Genomic DNA, 11,587 nt, shown 5'->3' on the forward strand with positions numbered 1-11,587 from the left:
GTGTGTGTGTGTGTGTCTCCCAGTGCACTGCCTCCTGGGCTCAAACCACCCTCCTCTCCATCACGGGCCCAGCAGTCCGCTTGGCCCTCCAGACTTCCTCCTGCCTCACCCCTAGAGTGGGAGTCAGGACCACTGAGCCTGGTGGCAGTGGTGTCTGGTGTCGGGGAGCGGGGCCATGGAGCTGTGAAGGGCTGAGAGAGGTGGTGGAGGTGGGCTTGGTCCCGGAGCCGGGGCAGTGCTTTCTGGGGTGCAGGGGCCACTCCAGGAGTCAGATGGCTAGGGTGGGTGGAGGCTCCAGAGAGACCCGTGTTGGGGAGGAACTGCCCCCGCAGACTCAGCCGCGGAGGCTCAGCCCCCATCCCCTGCCCTCCTCTCCTTCCCTGTGCTGGCTCCTGGCTCCGGTTCTCCCTCCACTTTTGTCAGCCCTGCCTGCCTTCTTTCCCGCCTGCCTCCCCCGACCCCGCTGCCGCCTCCAGACCTTGCTCCCAGCCTTGGCCCTGTCCCCATGGGCACGGCACGGCTGTGTGCCAGGAAGAACGGGGGAGAGAGACAGTAGCCCCAGGGAGGCCTCTTGTGGGGACAGAGTGTGATCCTCCCACAGCCCTCAGACCCTTCCTGGGCAGCCCCTCCCTGGTCTTCAGCAGTGGCTGGAGAGCTGGCCGGTTGCTGAAGGGGGAGGGGAGGGTGCCCAAGGAGGCAGCTCCGGTTTCCTCACTGCCAGCTCACTCAGTTTTGCAATGGGGGAGATCACTGACGTATCCCCAGTGTCAGCCAGCCCCGGGCAGGGACAGTTTCTTCTCTCGAGTGGGGCCCCCAGCTAGAAAGCTTAAGCAATGGGAGCCAAGAGCACCCTGCTTCCTGTTGTCTGGGCGACCCACCGCAGTGATTTCTGGGGTGCGGCCTGGCCAGGGACCCGGGACTAGACCCAGCCGCTCCGAGAGGAAGCTGTCTGAGTCGTCACAGGGAGTGTGGCCCCCTCTCAGGTCCTGCGGCGACTGGAGGTGTGTTGTCTGAGCCACCCCAGCCCGTAACAGGAACTTCCACAGTGGCTCCTGGTGGGGACCCTCCCTGGGGTTCCCACGGCCTCCGTGGAGACCCTGGCTTGCTCCTTGAGGGCAAGAATCAACTCTGGGGTCTGACGTGGCAGCAAAAATGAAAACAAACCAACAAGAAAACCCTTAACCAACCAAACTCACTGCTGTCGCGTGGATGCCAACTCATAACGACCCTAGGGGACAGGTTGTACCAGGAGTGTGTCCCGAACTGCCCCTGTGTGCTTCTCAAACTGCAACTGTCAATGAGAGTAGCAACCCTGGGAGTGGCTGGTGGCTTCGAACCACCAACCTTGCGAATCGAAGCCCAGCGAGTCACCAGGGCTCATGGGGCCTTTGCCTTCTGGACATCCAGGGAGAGGCTCCATCTCGGGGGTCCAGGGGTTCTCTCAGGCTGGTGACACCTGGCTGATCCCGACACCTGCCCTGTGGGGGGAGTGTGACTGACATATTGCATGCTGTCAGAGCAGGCCAGAGGAGGGGAAACCTGGCAGTCTGTGCTGACCTTTCTTAGCTGCTGAGGGAAGTCCCAGCCTGGGTCACAACACCCTAGGCCCAGCATGCAGGCTGGGAGCGCCCGTGACTGGGTGGTTACTCTCCAAAATTCCCCTCCCCTGTACCTTGCTGCACTTTCTTGGAACTCCCATCCCCCAGCCGTGTCTCGCCCCTCCCTCTGCAGGCTGAGCGGGGGCAGAGGGCCCTCTCCTGGTGTCTGTGAGGCTCTCTGCCCTGGTGCCCCCCCCCACCCCATGGGCCATGTCCACACCTGGCTGCACATGGGCCTGGCCGGGGTTGACCCGCTATTATCTTCTCACACGTGGGAGGAGGTGAGACCTGTGTGTCCCAGGGGGCAGAGCTGGGGCAGAGGTGCCTGTGGTCCCAGTAAGCTAGGCTCGGCACCCTCACTCAGAGCTGCCACTACATCCCAGAGGATGCTGTCACAGGGATGGAGGTCGGGCTGGGGGGTGTTCTTGTTAGGAGCCACCGCGTTGGTTCCGACCCACAGCGACCTCTGCACCACAGTACCAAGCACTGCCCAGCCCTGCGCCATCCTCACAGTTGTGCCCTCGTTGGGGCCTACTGTTGCCGCCACGGTGTCAAGGGCCTTCAGAGCCTTCCTCTCTCATTGCACCGCTGCTATACCAAGCCTGATGCCCTTCCCCGGGGGGTTGATCTCTGCGGAGAACATGCCCAAAGTATGTAAGACCGAGTCTTGCCATCCTTGCCTCTAAGGAGCACTCAGGCCAGGCCAGACTTCTTCCAAGATGGCTTTGTTGGGCCCTTTAGCAGCCCGTGTGCTTTCCCCATTCTTCGCAGGCTTGGGGAGCAGGACAAAGAGTACTCCAGGCTGAGGGGACCCCCTTCTGTGTGAGAGCCCACCTGGGGGCTGGATTGTCCCCAGGCTCAGGGCTCTGTGCTTGTCCCCCTCCCAGAACTGCATGAACTTGCCGCCGGACAAGGTGCAGCTGTTGAGCCAGTATGACAATGAGAAGAAGTGGGAGCTCATCTGTGACCAGGTGGGTGTCCCCACGCCCTTCCTGGGGACCTTGGGGTGGGGGCACACTGCCGCTCTGTCCAGGGGGCCAAGACTCTGCTCAGAGGCCAGCATTGCACCTGGGAGCGTGCTGGGGCACCTGAAGGACCCTGGGGTCCCCCTCTCTGGGGCATGGGGGACCCCCAGAGAGCCTGGGGGGCAGAAGCGGGTCTGGGGCTGTCTCTGCTGGGCTGCCAGGGCACCAAGCCGTGTGCAGGGGCCATGCCGGCACCATTCAGGTGAGCTCTCTGGAACAGCTTCCTTGGCCTTCCCTCCAGGGACGGATAGCTTCACTTGGCCCCATGGCAGGAAGCCCTGCCCTCCTACCTGGGGCCCCATAGGAACTTTGGCAGCCCTGGGGTCAACCAGTTCCTGGGGGAGTGGTCCAGGACCTGATGCTCCTCCCCACTCCCCCTTTCCTGGCTCACTCCTAGCTCCTGCCCCTACAGCTGCAGTCTGTGGCAGTGGGGGGAACCCTTCCCCCAGTGCTGGGAGGGGGGGGTTGAGGGAGAGAATCAGGGAGTGGCCTTGAAGTTCTTAGTAGTGGAAGCTGGGGGTGGGGAGTTGGGGGAGCAGGGAACCTCCCCTGGGAGCCAGGGCTGGGCTTCACTGCCCTCTTGTAATGGATGGGGTGGGGTGAGCTGGCCTGAAGGGGGTGTGGGGTAAGGGTGGGGTGTGGGAAGAACCATGGAGCTCAAGTGGGCTTGGCATTTCAGACAGGACCCCTGGGGTTCAGAGCCTCAGCTTGGTCTCTGCCTCTTTGAGAGGCTGCCTGAGCTGGGGGTAGGTGGGTGGGGGGAGGAGATGGGGGAGCCAGGAATTTCTTGATTGAATTCAAGTGAGCACACACACAGGTCCTTCCAAGCCAGCATCCCAGGTGAGCAGGGTGGCTGAGAAGGCTGGCCTCGGGTGCTGTGTGTGGGTAGTGATCCACCCCCCCCACCCTACCCCCAGACAGGCCTGTCTAGGGCACTTTTCCTTCCTGCCCCCTGGGGTCAGGACAGGGTGTTGGGGGTTGGGGCTCCAGGAGAGCAGGAGGTTAGGAGGGTGCCACCGTGTAGGGGTGGGGTGTGTCTGGTGTCCTTGGCAGAACTGACCCTCCCCATGTCCCCTCCAGAGCTGGACTAGGCCACAGTGGGGAGGGAAGGCTGGGCCAGGCCTGGGGGCCTGACTGCTGGCAGAGTAAGGCAGCCTGGGGTCCTGATTAGAGCTGGGAAGGGACACGGGATGAGGGTGGGGGTCTGGCCGACCTGTGCACCTCCTTTCTTCCCTCCAGGAGCGGTTTCAAGTCAAAAACCCCCCTGTGGCCTACATCCAGAAGCTGAAGAGCTACCTGGACACAGGCGGGGTCAGCCGGAAGGTGGCAACTGACTGGATGCCCAACTTGGGGGTATATGTCTCCCCCTTTCCTCTGTCGGCAGCTGGAGTGACTGCAAGCACGTGTACCGCTCTCCTGTGGGTTTGTGGGGGACGTGTGTGAGGGTGTGCAGCTAGAAGAGATGGTGCGTGCTTGGACAGGCACGCTGACACGCTCTTCTGAGCATCCTGCGTGTGTGTCCAAGGGCACACTGTCGGGCCCTGGTGTGTGCATGTGGCGACACCTTGTGTGTCCTTTTGTGTTTGTGTCTGAATGTGAACATGTACACAATGCCCATGTGTAGATGTGTGGACCCTGGGAGTGCCATGTGTATCCTCTGTGGGCGTGCACTCCAGCTACGTGTGTGTGTACGCAGGATGTCTGTGTATGGGTGTGGGGGAATAGCCTGTGTTTGGACGCATGTGTGCCCTGTGGGTGTATACCTGGGGTGCTCGTATAGGAATGTACCTGTGTGTGTGTGCTCAGGATGTCCTGCATGGACGTGAGGTGTACCCTGTGTATGTGTGTATGGAAATGGGTAGTGCCTTTGTGCACCTGTGTGTCTGAGCGTGTGTGTATCCAAGTATGCATGTGTGTGGGTGTGTCTGAGAATGAGTGTGTGTATGTATATCTGTGTGGACATCTGAGTAGGAGTGTGTATGTGTCTGTGTACTTTGTGTATCTAAGCATGGGTGTGTGTGTGCATGTATATGTATTACGTGTCCAAGCATGACCAGGTGGCATGCATGCATATGTTTGTGCACAGGGGAGTAGGTAGCCTGGGATTTCTGGCTTGGAGCAGGTGTGTGGAGCAAGTGGGGGAGGCTGCTTGTGGGAAAGGCAGTGTGTGCAGATGGGGGGGGTGGTCTATGCTGCCAGCTGGGCTGCCCTCTGGGCTGCCGTCTGGGGCTCAGTGGGCTGTGGGAAGAAGCCCTGACTCCACACCTCAGGCTGCTCTGTTTGGACCCCCAGTTTAAGAGGCGAGTCCAGGAGTCCACACAGGTGCTGCGGGAGCTAGAGATCTCCCTGAGGACCAATCACATTGGGTGAGTGAGGGGCTCTTGTCCCCCATACAGCAGCCCCGCCGGTGCCCTCTGCACAGGGCTGTGCTTGTGGGCTCCCTGCAGGTGGGCTTGGATGGCTTCCCCTCCTCTCAGACATGCCCCTAGGAGCCCCTAGCAGCCTGGACCTCTGAGCCTGGGCTGGCGCTGTCTCCTTGGGGGAGGGGGCCCATGGCCTGCCCAGTCTGCCAGGGGGACTGACTCAGGGAGTGCTGCGCTTGCAGGTGGGTGCGGGAGTTCCTCAGCGAGGAGAACCGAGGCCTGGATGTGCTGCTGGATTACCTGGCGTTTGCTCAGTGCTCCCTCACGTAAGTGCTCCCCGGCCGCTCCTAGCCTCACAGCCCCTGCTTCTCTTGTCTTGCTGGCTCCCCCAGTCCACCTGGTGCCCAGTGCGTGGCTCTAAACAACCCCATCCCTGAAGGCCTGCCTTGGCCAGGGAAGACCATGGTTGGGGGCCCCCTGGGACCTGGACAACATCCTCTCGACTCCCTCTTTGGTCCACCGACCCCCCCACTCCATCATGCTCACCCAACTTCCCAGGACATGGCCTCCACCCCCACCCCCCAGCGACTTCTCAAGCCTGGTCTCTCTTCCCTGGTTCCCTCCACCCCTCTCCCAAGTGGCCCCACTGCCCCCTCCCCTGCAGGTATGACATGGAGAACACAGACAATGGGTCCCCCAGCCCGGAGAAGAGTAAGCCCCTGGAGCAGTCAGTGGAGGATCTCAGCAAAGGGTCTCCCTTGGCGGGCCCACCTCAGCCCAAAAGTCGCCACATGACTATCAAGTACGTGTGCAACCCAATGGGGACATGGGGGATGCATCCCCATAGCCCTGCACACATGCCTCAGGTCCCAGGCATATGAAGAAGCTATTGAATGGCACAGAGGGCATGGGGTCTGGCTGGGTCTGGAAGGAGGAGGGGGTTTCTGGGCTAATGGAGCCGGCCTGTACCCATCTAACTCCCTCTGTTTTCTCCCACGTGGCCTTCAGATGCCCCCCTTCTCCCCGGTATGTAGCCCCCTGGGGGATGTGCATGCCTGGCTGACCCCTGGGATGGGGGTGGGCAGCTGGGATGTCAGGGATCAGCTGCTCCAGTCCTGCACGGTGACTTTGGGTCATGGGGACCCACTTCACATTAAGCTCCTAACCTTCATCATTGTGTTTACTTATTCATTCAGCAAACGTTTTTTTTAGCATTAACTATGTGGCCTCTCAACGTTGGCAGTTCAAGCCCACCAGCTGCCCCACGGGAGAAAGATGAGGTTGCCTGTAAAGACTGACATCCACAGGGTCGCTGAGTAGGGATAGACTCGATGGCAGTGGGGTGTATCAGGCAGCGTGGCAGGTCCTCAGGAGTCAGATTAGCCTGTGAGAGGGGACCCACCGTCTAATGGGCCACAGTGCAGGGTGACAGGCTGTGGCAGAGGTGTGACTGGGACCCCGAGGAGGGAGGTGACCACTGACTGGGGCACCAGGAAGGCTTCCCAGAAGAGGTGAGACTGGCATGCGTCTGAACAGATGTGTAGTCTTTGCAGGCAGTGGGGGAGAGGGGCAAGGCACGGCAGACAGGAGGCACTTGCTTTGTGCCTGTTCTATGTAAGGTCTTTACTCGCTTTATAGTCCTCAAAAACCCAGTCAGGAAGGTATGATTATTACCATTCCTATTCACAAACGAGGAAACTGAGGCACAGGAAGCTGAAGAAACTCATCCACTAAGTGACAGAGCTGGATTCGAACCAATGTCCTGTGAATTCAGACTTTGCCTCTCAAGATGGAAGATTCACCCAGGTGGCCTGAGTGCCACCTAGTGGTTTCCAAGCGATGGCTGTCTTTTCTCTCCCCAGGCAACCTCTCTCAATGCCCGTGTTACACACCCCCTCCCACCTCTCCTGGCTCCAGGCCTGGGGATGGCACAGCAGGCCTCTTTTGTTGGGTGGGTGGGAGATAGCCGCCTAAGGTTCCAGAGGCACCAAGTGATGGGGTAATAGGAAATGGGGGCTCAGGCCTCTCTCCGCTCACCCCCACAGACTGACGCCAGCCCACAGCAGGAAGGCACTGCGGAATTCTCGAATTGTCAGTCAGAAGGATGACGTTCATGTCTGCATCATGTGCTTGCGTGCCATCATGAACTACCAGGTTGGGGGGGGGAGTGAGGGGAGGGCTGAGGGACCGAGGGAGGCGGGCATGGGGAGCAGCCTGGCTGGAGCTCACTAGGAACTGCCCAGGCTGCTTAGGCCCTTGGACTCACGGCTCCCCGCCCTGCTGCCCACTTGGGACCCCTAATAGCCTGGGCCTTTGCCTCGGTGTCTTGAGCTTGACATGTCTTGAAGCCATGCCTCCAGTTATGGCCGCGTGTGTGACAGTGCCTCACACAGTGACCTGAGTCACCCCCCTCCAGCAGGGCTGGGTGTGTAGTTCGGGGGAGTGGTGAGGTGCAATCTCCTCCCCTTAGCCTGTGAAGACGCACTGTGTCCAAGATGCTGGGTTTTTTTAAAGCAGGCTTTGGCTGAAGCAGAAGAGGGTGTGGTTGTGGTTGGAGATAAAGAACCGTCTACGCTTGTGGGCAATTAAAGGCCAGCGGGACCTGGCACGGGCTGTTCTATGGGTGCTGGGCAGAGGGAAATAGCAGTCCTGGAGGGACTGACTTCTCCTCTATCTCCAGTCCGGCTTCAGCCTCGTCATGAACCACCCTGCCTGTGTCAATGAGATTGCTCTGAGCCTTAACAACAAGAACCCCCGGTGAGGCTGCCCTCCCCATTCCTGTTTAGCTCCCTTGCCCACTCTGTCCCCTGATTCTCAGGACATCTGCCCAGACCATGAGCTTCTCTAGTCTCCCCCAAGCCCGGCCCCTGCCCCTGACCGAGGAGCTCACCATCAGCCCCCCTGCCCTGTGTCCACCATGGCTGCAGAGCCTGCCTGTTCTCAGGGGACAGCCCATCCTTCTCTCCACAGAACCAAGGCGCTGGTGCTGGAGCTGCTGGCGGCCGTGTGCCTGGTGCGAGGGGGACATGACATCATCCTGGCGGCCTTTGACCACTTCAAGGAGGTACCCACATGCCCAAACATGTACTTGCCCCAGTGGGGGGCTTGTAACCTTGGCCTTGTTGGAGGTACCTAGGGACACTGACAGGCATGTAGAGAGCACAGGGTGAGGATGGCTTGGGAAGAAGAAGTTCTGGAGAGAGGTGGAGAGGATATGGTGAGGCAGGTTCTGGGGTGTGGTTCTGTAGGGTCCACTTGCCTTGGCCATTAAGTCCCATGCTGGTGAGGCACTTGGGCTTGGTGTCAGTATTTGGGCAGGCAGCTGGCCAGCTTCAGAGAGAGGTCACAGAGCTCCTGGGGTGATGGTGGCAGCTGCCACATAGAGAGCTGTACCAGCAGTTGGTGGGTAGGGGTGGGTGGGATGTATTTGCATACAATCTGCATAGATTTGTTGTTTGTTTTGGTGGAACTAATCCCTCCCCTCCACCTGAGGACCAGAGGAAGGGTCCAGGTCTGGCTGGCCCTGCTGAATGGTGGCACAAAGGCCAGTTTCCCAGGCCTGCCCCTAATAGTCAAGGTGTTGGGGACAAGGGGTCACTGAATGCAGGGGCTCCCCCCAGATCCTGCCCAGTGGAAATGGGAGTGGAGTAGGCTGGGAGGCCAGGTGAGCCTCTGGGGGGAGGCTGCCAGGGCTCTGTGACGGCCACCCCCCTTCCCCCAGGTGTGCGGGGAGCAGCACCGCTTTGAGAAGCTGATGGACTATTTCCGGCATGAGGACAGCAGCATTGATTTCCTGGTGAGTTCAGGAGCCCAACAGGCTTAAGCTTGGGCAGGGCCACTGAGCAGGTGGGCAGGTGATCCGCTGGAGAAGCAGGGTGCTGGGCTCATGGAATAGGAGATGTGGAGAGGGAGGGAAGCTTGGTATAAACAGGGAGATGGGAGGCACTGAGCACCACACCCCCCGCCCCACCTGAAGATCCTATACCTGCTCATGACCCCTGCCCCTCACCCCCAGGTGGCCTGCATGCAATTCATCAACATCGTGGTCCACTCGGTAGAGAACATGAACTTCCGTGTCTTCCTGCAATATGAGTTCACCCACCTGGGTCTGGATCTCTACTTGGAGGTGAGCTCACCTGGGGTGGAGCATGGCTCAGTGGTTAGCATGAGCCTTGGGATCAGGCAGCCCTTGGGATCATGCCTCCGCATCACAGTGGGGGAAGGGGAGAAGGGACGTGCAGTGATGCCAGACTGCAAGGGACCCAGATCATCGCCTTGCTGGGCCGGCTCCCCGAGGAGAGGAGAGCGCTGCCCTGGGGAAGGTGTGCAGGGGGCTTGGTGCTTCTGGACCCAGGGAAAACCACAGCAGAGATGCTGTTGCTTCTCCCTCAGTGTCTCTGGGGGCTTCCTGGAGGGGTCCAGGCTTGAGGACTGGGTTTTTGAAAGGCAGGTGACCAAAAGTACAAAGGGACCAGGGTGGCATAGCAGAAAGTGGGATGTCACTCGGCCAGGGAGGGACGTGCTGGCAGGGAAGAGTCTGGAAATAAACCACTGTGCGAAGTGAAAGAAGCCGGGCTGGACAGGCCATATGGTGAATGTTTCCATCGACCTGACAGGCCCACAGGCGAGGGGGAACGGGATGGACGGCAGATGGGAATGGGTTTCCTGGGGGGCGGGGATGGCATGGCTTGGTCTTAGAGGTTGCGGGTATGGTTGTGTGATCGATCTGTAGATCTATGAAAACTCGAAGCAGTACCTTCGCTGAGTGTGCAGCAGCCCTCGATAAAAATACTACTACTAAATAAATCAAGGGACAAAGCAAACTAGGGCGCAGACCCCTTCCTCAGGTGGGGCCTTGTGGGGTTGGGGGTAACTGAAAGGACCACCCCCATCCCCAGTCCTCACCCCACTTGTGGTGTCTGGGGACAGAGGCTGAGGCTCACGGAGAGTGACAAGCTGCAAGTGCAGATTCAGGCCTACCTGGACAATGTGTTTGACGTGGGCTCGCTGCTGGAGGACACGGAAACTAAGAACGCTCTAATGGAGCACCTGGATGAGCTGCAGGAGCAGGTGGCCACGGTGAGAGCGGCCGGAGGGAGGGGCCTGCACCAGCCCTGGCATTGGCTGGGGTGGGGGTAGGGGTGCCTTCCTCAGGGGTCTCCGCCAGGCCCCACACCCTGAAGTGAGTGGGTGTTCATTGAGCTTCTCCGGGGCTGAACCTGTGAGGAAGGCAGGCCACCCCTTCTCCAGAGGGCAGACCCTCGGGGCTTGTGGATGGCTGGGTACTTGGGTTCAAGTGGCAGGCTTGGGACACCCACCATCCCTGGTGAGTACCATCCAGGAGCCTCCCCCGGCCTCCAGGCAGACATGCCTGGGGCCGCCCAATCGCTGGCAGCGCCAGTGCCCAGCAGCCGCCCGCGGGTGGGAACTCACCAAATGTGCCGGTACCATAGCTGACAGAGAGGCTCCGGGACGCGGAGAACGAATCCATGGCCAAGATCGCCGAGCTGGAAAAGCAGCTAACCCAGGCCCGCAAGGAGCTGGAGACCCTGCGCGTGAGTCTGGGGCCGTGGGCTGGGGCCCCGGTGTGGTTGCCAGGCCAGCAACCCCCTCCGGCCCGGAGGTGGATGGAGACCTGGATCCGGGGGCTTGCAGGTGGGCAATGACCCTTCCTCCGGGGCTTACAGGAGCGCTACAGCGAGTCCACCTCCATGGATGCCCCCGGAAGACCCTCGGAGCCGGAGAAGGGGCCTCCTCCCACCTCGGTGGCAGCGCATCCCTCGGCCCTGGAGCTGAAGGTGGAGGAGCTGGAGGAGAAGGGGTTAATCCGCATCCTGCGGGGACCGGGGGAGGCGGTGGCCATTGAGATCCTCCCGGTCGCCTTGGGAACTCCTGGCAGCCCGGAGCCCCCGACTCCGAGCGTGCCCATCAACTACCCCCACCCAGGTGCGCAGCAGCTTTAGGCTCCGGGGTCGGGGCTAGCGGGAGCGGGTCGGGGTGGGGGTGGAAGGGCTGGAAGCACCTCCGGCGCTGAGGGTGGGAGCCAGAAGCTGGGCGTGTGGGCGCCGCTCAGGTGTGAGAAAGGGCCCAGTGCGCATGCGCGCGGCGGGCCCGGGCGGCGGCCGAGGGACCGACCACCTAGGTCAAAAAACGGACGCGCTCCCTCCCATCCCCTCATCAGGCTCAGATCCACCTGCAGCAGAGCCAGCTCTCGGAGCAGTCCCCCCACCAGCGCCCCCACTTCCAGGATACGCCCCCACACAGGAAGCACTGCCTTCAGCGCCCCCAGCAGCCCCGCCCCTCCCTGGCAGCCAGGACCTTCCGCCCGCACCACCGCTGCCTGGTGACGTGCCGCCCCCGCCCCCGCCGCCGCCTCCGCCGCCGCCCCCGGGCACTGACGGGCCTGTGCCGCCGCCGCCCCCACCACCTCCGGGAGGCCCCTCTGACGTCCCTGGAGTGCCGGGTCCGGAGATGGGCGCAGGTGAGAGGACGGCTGGGGCCCAGGGGTGGGGAGGGGCGCGGAGTCAGTGTCCTCGGTAGGTAGGTCTGGGGCCTCCTAATGCCTCTTGGCTGCCCCTTCAGATTTTGCTGGGCCCAGGTT

At 61.1% G+C, this 11,587-nt stretch overlaps 1 protein-coding gene across 4 annotated transcripts in view; it reads left to right on the forward strand.

Moving 5' to 3' along the window:
• The first annotated feature begins 2,456 nt into the window (after positions 1-2,456).
• The window catches only part of FMNL1 (formin like 1), a 13,732-nt gene continuing 4,601 nt past the window's right edge, over positions 2,457-11,587 (forward strand). For 2 of the 4 annotated variants that reach the window (XM_045299816.1, XM_045299817.1), the window contains exons 1-15: positions 2,457-2,569; positions 3,863-3,976; positions 4,916-4,989; positions 5,229-5,312; positions 5,651-5,788; positions 5,995-6,012; positions 7,032-7,140; positions 7,667-7,743; positions 7,957-8,050; positions 8,708-8,782; positions 9,002-9,112; positions 9,916-10,065; positions 10,440-10,541; positions 10,674-10,932; positions 11,168-11,467. In XM_045299816.1, the coding sequence (XP_045155751.1) occupies positions 2,492-2,569; positions 3,863-3,976; positions 4,916-4,989; positions 5,229-5,312; positions 5,651-5,788; positions 5,995-6,012; positions 7,032-7,140; positions 7,667-7,743; positions 7,957-8,050; positions 8,708-8,782; positions 9,002-9,112; positions 9,916-10,065; positions 10,440-10,541; positions 10,674-10,932; positions 11,168-11,467 (1,783 nt within the window). In that variant the 5' untranslated portion in view covers positions 2,457-2,491. The remainder of the gene's footprint in view (positions 2,570-3,862; positions 3,977-4,915; positions 4,990-5,228; positions 5,313-5,650; positions 5,789-5,994; positions 6,013-7,031; positions 7,141-7,666; positions 7,744-7,956; positions 8,051-8,707; positions 8,783-9,001; positions 9,113-9,915; positions 10,066-10,439; positions 10,542-10,673; positions 10,933-11,167; positions 11,468-11,587) is intronic. The other 2 variants (XM_045299818.1, XM_045299819.1) reach the window with 1 other exon arrangement.

Source organism: Echinops telfairi, unplaced genomic scaffold (assembly GCF_000313985.2).
Source record: "Echinops telfairi isolate 266 unplaced genomic scaffold, ASM31398v2 ScPeMD7_7458;HRSCAF=8496, whole genome shotgun sequence".
Classification (NCBI taxonomy): domain Eukaryota; kingdom Metazoa; phylum Chordata; class Mammalia; order Afrosoricida; family Tenrecidae; genus Echinops; species Echinops telfairi.